This window comes from Peromyscus leucopus, chromosome 8b (assembly GCF_004664715.2).
Source record: "Peromyscus leucopus breed LL Stock chromosome 8b, UCI_PerLeu_2.1, whole genome shotgun sequence".
NCBI lineage: Eukaryota > Metazoa > Chordata > Mammalia > Rodentia > Cricetidae > Peromyscus > Peromyscus leucopus.
In genome coordinates this window covers 645,850-654,164 of record NC_051086.1, presented here as the reverse complement: position 1 = coordinate 654,164, position 8,315 = coordinate 645,850, and the positions used below count along the sequence as shown (strand labels likewise).

Below are 8,315 nucleotides of genomic sequence, written 5' to 3'. Positions count from 1 at the left end.
TAAGCGTCTTGTGCCCTGGGGATTTCCCACCAACTACAATGCACTGGTGGCTCAGATCCAGGGGAGACAAAGGTCAGGCCACCAGTAACGTTGGGGCAGGGCAGCCATAAGTTCTCAGGGCTTAGCCTGGGCCAAGGGTGAGAGGTCGTGACAGCAGGAGGAGCCGGACTGGAACCTAGGCTCTGGTTTGAGGGGTTGGGGGAAGAAAGGAGGCACAGGATGGAGGGGGTCATCCTTCCTCCTGCCTCGGATCTCTACTCTCACACTGTTGAAAGAGTCATGGGTCTCAAATCTCAGAAACAGGGAGACTGAGGCAGGAGGGCCAGTTATTAAAGTGTATTTAAAAGCTTAAATATCTTAACTCTGTCTTGAAAACACACACACACACACACAAATAATTAAATATTTAAATAAATACATATTTAAAATACTAATATATATATATGTATATAAAGTATAGTGGGAGGACATATAATATGTCTCATCCTCTGAGTAGCAATATATAAATACATATATTTATCATCTCTCTCTCTCTCTTTTTTTCTTTTGGTGTTTTGAGACAGGGTTTCTCTGTGTAGCTTTGGTACCTTTTCTGGAACTCACTCTGTAGACCAGGATGACCTCAAACTCACAGAGATCTGCCTGCCTCTGCCTCCAGATTGCTGCACCACCACTGCCCGGCTCTTTTTTTTTTTTTTTTTTTTTGAAATGAGGTTTCTCTGTGTAGCCCTGGAACTTGCTCTGTATACCAGGCTGGCCTCAAACTCAGAGATCTGCCTGCCTCTGTTCCCCCCCAGCCCCCTCCAGGGCTGGGACTAAAGGTGTGTGCCACTACCACCCTGCTTTATTCATCATATTTGGTTTGGTTTGGTGTTTTGAGACAGGGTTTTTCTGGGTAGCCCTGGCTGTTCTGGACTTGTTCTCTAGACCAGGCTGGCCTCGAACTCAGAGATCTGCCTGCCTCTGCCTCCAGAGTGCTAGGATTAAAGGCGTGCGCCACCATCACCCAGCATATTTACCATATTCTAAGGTAAGTACTGTTCTACTGAACTATATCCTCAGTCCAAGAACACACACACACACACACACACACACACACACACACACACACACTGTACTGTAGCCCAGGATAGCTTCAGATTGGCTATCTAGTTGAGGATAACCTTGAATTCCTTGTGTGTGTGTTCTTTATTTTTATTTTTTTAATTTTATTTTTTTCCGAGATAAGGCTTCTCTGTGTAGTGTTGGCTGTCTTGGAACTTGATCTGTAGACCAGGCTGGCCTTGAACTCAGAGAGTCCCAAGTGCTGGGATTAAAGGCATGTACTACCACTGCCCAATTTGGATTCTTTTTTCAAAGAGAACTTACTAGTCAAAAGTTGGGCTCATCCTGGATATAAACCAGGAACCTCTCACATGGTAAGGGAGAATCATACCCCTGGAGCAATGAGCCACTAAACCTTGAATTTCTTTTTTTTTTTTTTTGGTTTTTCAAGACAGGGTTTCTCTGTGTAGCTTTGCGCCTTTCCTGGAGCTCACTTGGTAGCCCAGGCTGGCCTCGAACTCACAGAGATCCGCCTGCCTCTGCCTCCCGAGTGCTGGGATTAAAGGCGTGCGCCACCAACGCCCGGCAAACCTTGAATTTCTTATCCTGTTTCCTCCTCCAGAGTGCTAGGATTGAAGATGTGCACTCTGCTGCCTTTACGTGGTGCTGGAGATCAAGCCCAGGGCTCAGGCACGTCAATCATTCTACCAACTGAGCCCCATCCACAGCGCCAAGAATCATATTTTTCTATCAGACTGGCTCCGAGGACTCATTTACAAAGCCTTTAGTTGTCAAAGCACAGCTTTTTGTACAAAGTAACATCGGCTTCTCATAGATGCTCTAGCACTGGGGTCTGAGTTGGGGGCTGAGGAGTGGTGAAGCCGAGCAGGCCAGGGCCACGCCCACTCAGCACTCGTCTTCCCTGGAATCCTTGGTAGCTCGCTTTCGGGTCTTCCCCGGTCCCGCGGACATGAGCTGTCCTGGGGAGGCTGGGGCCAGGTTCACCCAGCCCGGCCCTCGGGGCAGCAGGTGGCTCTCATTGAGTCTGAGGACCCGGTAGTTCTCATAGTGGACATTGTGGGTGATGTCCTTCAGGTCCTGGAGATGGGAGCTGAATGATAGGAGGCCAGTCAGCCGAGGCCAGAATGGTCCTAGACCCCCCTTTTCAGCCACCCGAATGCCAGGTACCCCACACCTCACCGGATGAGCAGGTCTCTCAGGAGAAGAAACTCACAGTGTGCCATGTTCTCCACTGCAAGACATGGGGCCTGGCACGGCTCTGCACTCGCAGTACGAGTACACAGCTGCTACACGTTACGGTGCCTTCTGAGACCTGCCATTGCCCTGCCCCACTACCTCTTCCTCCCCCGTTCGTTCATTAGTTCATTCATTCATTCATTCATTCATTCATTCATTCATTCATTCATTCATCTCTGGGGCCTGGCTCCTACAAATAGTTGCTAAACTGTTGAATGCAGCATTCACCGAAGACAAAATTCATGCTTTTTTTTCTTTTTGAGGCAGGATCCCAGATAGACCAGGTTGGCCTCAAACTTGCTATGTAGCCAAGGATGCCCTTAGACTTCTGACCCCCTGTCTCCAGGACCTCCCTGTGCTAGAGTTACAAGTGTGCCACCGTGCTTGGCTCCATAGGTTTTTAATAATGATAATAATAAATCAGGGAGCTGAGGTAGGAGTAAATCCGACTTCCATGCACATGGAGGGGCTACATTAAATTTTGGCAAGCTCAAGGTTGCCTTCTAGGTGTGGGCAGCTGCCAGGCAAGGGGTGGGAAGAGGCTATGGATGTAGGGGATGCCCTGTTTCCACCCCCATACGCACTGCATGCTACCATGTCCCCAAACTTACCTTCAATGATGCCCCATTTGGTCTTCCGGCCCAGGACACATCTCCCATTCACCAGGTGCTCTCGATCAGCCCCGACCACAGCAAAAGGGATCTGCTCCTAAGAGACAAGGGAGAGGAAACTGAGGCAGGAGGCTGGCACATGAAACTAGGAAGTTGCAATATACCATGGAATTCATGCTACCCTCACCTCTACAAAATGGGGGCACACATGATGCTGATGCAGGACTGTTCACCAATGGTGATGTGCCCAGCATAGTTAAGTGTTAGCAGCGTAACCCAAGGAAACGGTGTTGCTGTTAACCCCACATTCATTATAGAGTCCTGGGGGAAAGGGTGTGGCTCAGGGATTAGCATGAACAAGACCCTGAGTTTGATTCCCCAGTGCGAATTCACACACACTCACACACACACACACACAGAGAGAGAGAGAGAGAGAGAGAGAGAGAGAATATGATGTTAGTATTATCAAATATCTTACTTAGGAAGGAGACAGTTATATCCAGGGAGTAAATAGCAGGGCTGAGCCCTTATAACTAACAGGCAAATTGAACTGACCACCTCGTGTTTTCTTTAAACTTTTAAGAATATCTCATAAGGATGGGCATGGTGGCACATAACTTTAATCCCAGCCCTTGGGAAGCAGAGGCAGGGGGATCTCTACGAGTTTGAGGCCAGCCTAGTCTACAGTGAGTTCCAGGACACCCAGGGCTATGTAGATAGACCATGGCTCAAAAACCAACCAAACAAACAACAACAAAACTCTCATGATAAGTAGTTTACTTAAAATTTTAATTACATTTAGTTTTCCTTTGTGTGTGTGTGTGTGTGTGTGTGTGTGTGTGTGAGAGAGAGAGAGAGAGAGAGAGAGAGAGAGAGAGAGAGAGAGAGAGAGAGACTTGTGTGGAGGTCAGAGGACCACTATGGGAAGTGGTCCCTTCCCTTTTCTACCATGTGAGTCTCCGGGATTGAACTTAAGTCACTCAGCTTAAAGCAAACACCACTAACCATTTAGACTTCTCGCAGGCCCCTATTCTTTGAATTTTAAAAATTTGTTTTCTAGCCGGGCGTTGGTGGCGCACGCCTTTAATCCCAGCACTCGGGAGGTAGAGCCAGGCGGATCTCTGTGAGTTCGAGGCCAGCCTGGGCTACCAGGTGAGTTCCAGGAAAGGCGCAAAGCTACACAGAGAAACCCTGTCTCGAAAAACCAAAAAAAAAAAAAAAAAAAAAAAAAAAAAAAAAAAAAAAAAAAAAAAAAATTTGTTTTCTGAGACAGGATCGAATGTATCTCAGATTGGCCTAGAACTCACTACACCAGCCAAGGATGAGCTTGAACTTCTGATCCTCCTGCCTCCACTCTCCAGTGCTGGGTTACAGGTGTGCACTGCCACGTTCTTCATCAACTTAAAATATTTGATTTTATTATTATTGTTTGGAATGCTGGAGATGAAAATGGGGGCCTCGTGCACACTGGGCATGTGCTTTGCCTCTGAGCTACAACCCAAGGACTGGGGACGTTTCTCTTCTGTGGTGATGGGGACCAAGCTCAGAGCCTCCACAAACTCTACAAACATGCATTTTTTTTTTTTTTTTTTTTTTTTTTTGACACAAAAGTCCATTTGTTTTCTCTCCTCTGGAGTTGCTCTCAGGCCACACTGCAGGGTTCAGTAGTTGCACCAGAGACTGTCGGGCCCAAAGAACCTAAAATATGTCCACCTGGACACCCACACAGTCACCACCTGGACACCCACACAGTCACCACCTGGACACCCACACAGTCACCACCTGGACACCCACACAGAAGTCACCACCTGGATACCCACACAGTCACCACCTGGACACCCACACACAGTCACCACCTGGACACCCACACAGTCACCACCTGGACACCCACACAGTCACCACCTGGACACCCACACACAGTCACCACCTGGACACCCACACAGGAGTCACCACCTGGACACCCACACAGTCACCACCTGGACACCCACACAGTCACCACCTGGACACCCACACAGTAGTTTGCCAAGTCCTATACTTGTTTTCTCACTTGTGGCTGAAAGGAGAAATTCAAACTTGTCAGCCCCCAGTCCGTGGTTTGGTTTGCTTGAGACACTACATAGCCCAAGCTGATGTAATCCAGGCTGGCCTCACATTCACAATCCACCTTAGCCCCCTGGGTGCTAGGCTATCAGTAACTAAGAGTTAAATTTTAATAACTAATTAAACTTATATTCTTATTTATTTATACTCGAGTCTGTTTGTGCGTGTACACGAGCACACGTGAGCTGTAGTCCACCATGTCTGTGTGTGTGTGCGTGAGCACACGTGAGCTGTAGTCCACCATGTTGAGTTTTCCCCGTCCGTTTTAAAATGTGGTTATCTTTTATTGTTAAGTAGTAAGGGTTCTTTATCTATTAGAATGTAAGCCCAGGTAAAGCCATGGCTGACAAACATTTCTTCCCACTCTGTGGGTTCTCTGATGAGATCCATTTCTTGCTCGCTTTGAATTTGTGAGCAGATGAAGAATCTTTAAATATATACATACATTTCCTGAAACTGCAGAAAGAGATTGGTTTTCAGATGGGAAGGATGAGTGGGAAGGAAATCAAATGGCCTTAGTGTCACTGGCCTTCTTCACCGTCTACAGCACCTTACCCGGATCTTACTGTTAAGGAGCCGGTCATTGACATCCTCATCGAAACATTTCTGTGGGTACACATCGATGCAGTGAGTTTTCAGGTTTTGCTGGATCTGGGGGATCGAGCACAAGTGATCTCAGCACACCATTCATTCTGCTCTGCACACTGACCCAGCTCCACCTTGGGCACCCAGATCACCCTGCTCCTGAAGGCATCTCGCTCTTCAATGGTCAGGCTGTCAGCCCGGGCGATCACGGGCACCACATTCACAGTCCGGCACAGCCGCCGCAGAAACTCAATGTCCAGGGGCCGAAGGCTGCCCGGGACAGGACAGTGACGGTAGCAGGTGGTGGATGGATGAGTGAGGTACAAAAGTCAACCCAAAGCTCCCAACTGTCAAGTGGCCCTCCCCCAGCCAGTGGGTCACCTCACCAGTGGCCTGTGGGTGGCACAAAGTACACACAGCAGTGCACACGGGTGTCGGGGATGTGGCGCTGGCGGGTGATGAGGAGCTCCTCCTGAAGATACTGCTCGTACTGTTGGTTGATGTAGCTCAGGATCGGGTCCCAGCTGGGGCAGAGAAGTCCCCTCAGTGCCATCCCCCAGGACTCACTACTTCCTGGTCTCTGGGTGGGCTAGCTACATTCTCAGGGACACACAGAAACCTCTGCCTCTCTTCACTTGAGGTCTAAGCTTCCCTGTTCATAAAGCGAGCAAAGTAATAGCACTTATTGGTTGGGCCTGGTGCCACAGGCTTGTCATCCCAGCTACTCAAGACACTGAGGCAGCAGGGTTAAAAGTTCGAAGCCAGCCTGGATAATTTAGGGAAATCAAATCTGAAGAGAAAAAATAAAATCTGGAGCTGGGGATTATTATTCAGTGTTTACTAACATGTACCACATCTTAAGTTCATTCTCTAGCACTAACACATATATATCCTAATAGCTACATCATATATATTATATGATGCTTGGTGAGGGAAGGGTGGTCATTTAATGACAATTGGTCATCAGCGTGGCCCAAGACACCACTGGTTCTCACCTGGTAGAGTGTGTGTGTGTGTGTGTGTGTGTGTGTGTGTGTGTGTGTGTGTGTTCGTGTATGAGTACCGTGTGGAGGTCAGAGGTCGCTCTTGGCTGTCTTCCTTAGTTGCTCTCTGCCATGTAGCTATGCCTGACTTGGAATTACCTTATTTTGTGTGTGTTTCCCATGCATGACTGTGGTCATTTGAATGTAACTGGCCCCCATAAGCTCATAGGAAAAGGCACTGTTAGGGCGTGTGGATCTGTTGCAGTAGGTGTGGCCTCGCTGTAGGAAGTGTGTCACTGTGGGGGTGGGCTTGAGGGTTCACATATGCTCAAGCCACGCCCAGTGTCCCAGACCACTTCCTGTTGCCTAGAGGTCAAGATGTAGAACTCTCAGCTCCTTCTCCAGCACCATGTCTGCCTGCATGCCGCCATGTTGCATCATAATGATAATGGACTAAATCTCTGAAAATGTAAGCCACCCCATTAAATGTTTTTTCTTTATAAGAGTTGCCATAGGGGCTGGAGAGATGACTCAGTGGTTAAGAGCACTGGCTGCTCCTCCAGAGGACCTGGGTTCAATTCCCAGCACCCACATGGTGGCTCATAACTGTCCATAACTCCTGTTCCAGGGGAATCCGACACCCTCACACAGACATGCATGCAGGCAAAGTACCAATGTACACAAATACAAATAAACAAGGTGGTGGTGGCACACGCCTTTAATCCCAACACACAGGAGGCAGAGGCAGGTGGATCTCTGTGAGTTCGAGGCCAGCCTGGGCTATAGAGTGAGTTCCAGGAAAGGTGCCAAAGCTACACAGAGAAACCCTGTCTCGAAAAACTAAAAAATAAATAATTAAAAAAAAAAAAAAAAAAAGAGTTGCCGTGGTCAGCTGGGCGGTGGTGGTGTACACCTTTAATCCCAGCACTTGGGAGGCAGAGAGGCGGATCTCTGTGAGTTTGAGGCTAGCCTGGTCTACACAGTGAGTTCCAGAACAGCCAGGGCTACACAGCGAGACCCTGTCTCAAAAACAACAGACAAGCAAAAGGCAGGTGCTGTCGACTTCACCTTGTACGTCGAGAGAAGGTCTTTCCATGACCGGGGGCTCACAGGATCCCCTGTCTCTGCCCCCCCCCCAGCAATGGGATCTCAGGAATGCACTGCCATGCTTGGCTCCCCCCCCCCCCACGTGGGTTCTGGGGATAAGCTCAGCTTCCAAGGCAAGCCCTTCACTGAGGGGACCATCTCTCCAGTCCTCTGCTGGGGCCTTCCTAGTCCGGGCTCCCGTCAGCACAGCACTCCAGCAGACTGCCTGACTGCTTCTGCTCCTGGAGATTGGCCCCAGACCCTGTGCATGGTGTGCGAGCATTCTAACGCTGAACTATAACACTAAGCTCTGTGCTCAGCCCTGTCCTCTCCTTCTGTTTTGAGATACGAGTCTTGACACATTGCTCAGGCTGGCCTTGAACTCATGATTCTTCTGCTTCAACTGCCAGAGTACAGGGATTACAGAAGTACAGATTTCTGGTGCTTTAATTGAGCACCAACTGTGTACCAGACCGCTGGCTGAGACCCGTACATACTCAGCTCTCTTCACACTTGGAGGGTGAGGCGAGTATAGGACAATGAGGCTCTCTCAGGTGACACACACAGACAGAGGACAGGCCCCTCCAGGGCGGCTTTTCACAGACCTTGTGAGGACAGGGGCCGCACACCCCAGGACCCACCACTTGTC

General features: G+C 49.0%; 1 protein-coding gene across 2 annotated transcripts in view; it reads right to left on the bottom strand.

Annotated features, from left to right (window-relative positions):
• Positions 1-1,812: 1,812 nt before the first annotated feature.
• Septin12 (septin 12) overlaps positions 1,813-8,315 on the bottom strand; it is an 8,444-nt gene continuing 1,941 nt past the window's right edge. For both annotated transcript variants that reach the window (XM_028894864.2, XM_037201233.1), the window contains exons 4-10: positions 8,308-8,315; positions 5,984-6,121; positions 5,750-5,867; positions 5,568-5,663; positions 2,913-3,009; positions 2,245-2,296; positions 1,813-2,155 (exon numbers count right to left, since the gene is read on the bottom strand). The exon at positions 8,308-8,315 is cut by the window's right edge and continues 74 nt beyond it. In XM_028894864.2, coding sequence (XP_028750697.1) covers positions 1,951-2,155; positions 2,245-2,296; positions 2,913-3,009; positions 5,568-5,663; positions 5,750-5,867; positions 5,984-6,121; positions 8,308-8,315 — 714 coding nt within the window. In that variant the 3' untranslated portion in view covers positions 1,813-1,950. The remainder of the gene's footprint in view (positions 2,156-2,244; positions 2,297-2,912; positions 3,010-5,567; positions 5,664-5,749; positions 5,868-5,983; positions 6,122-8,307) is intronic.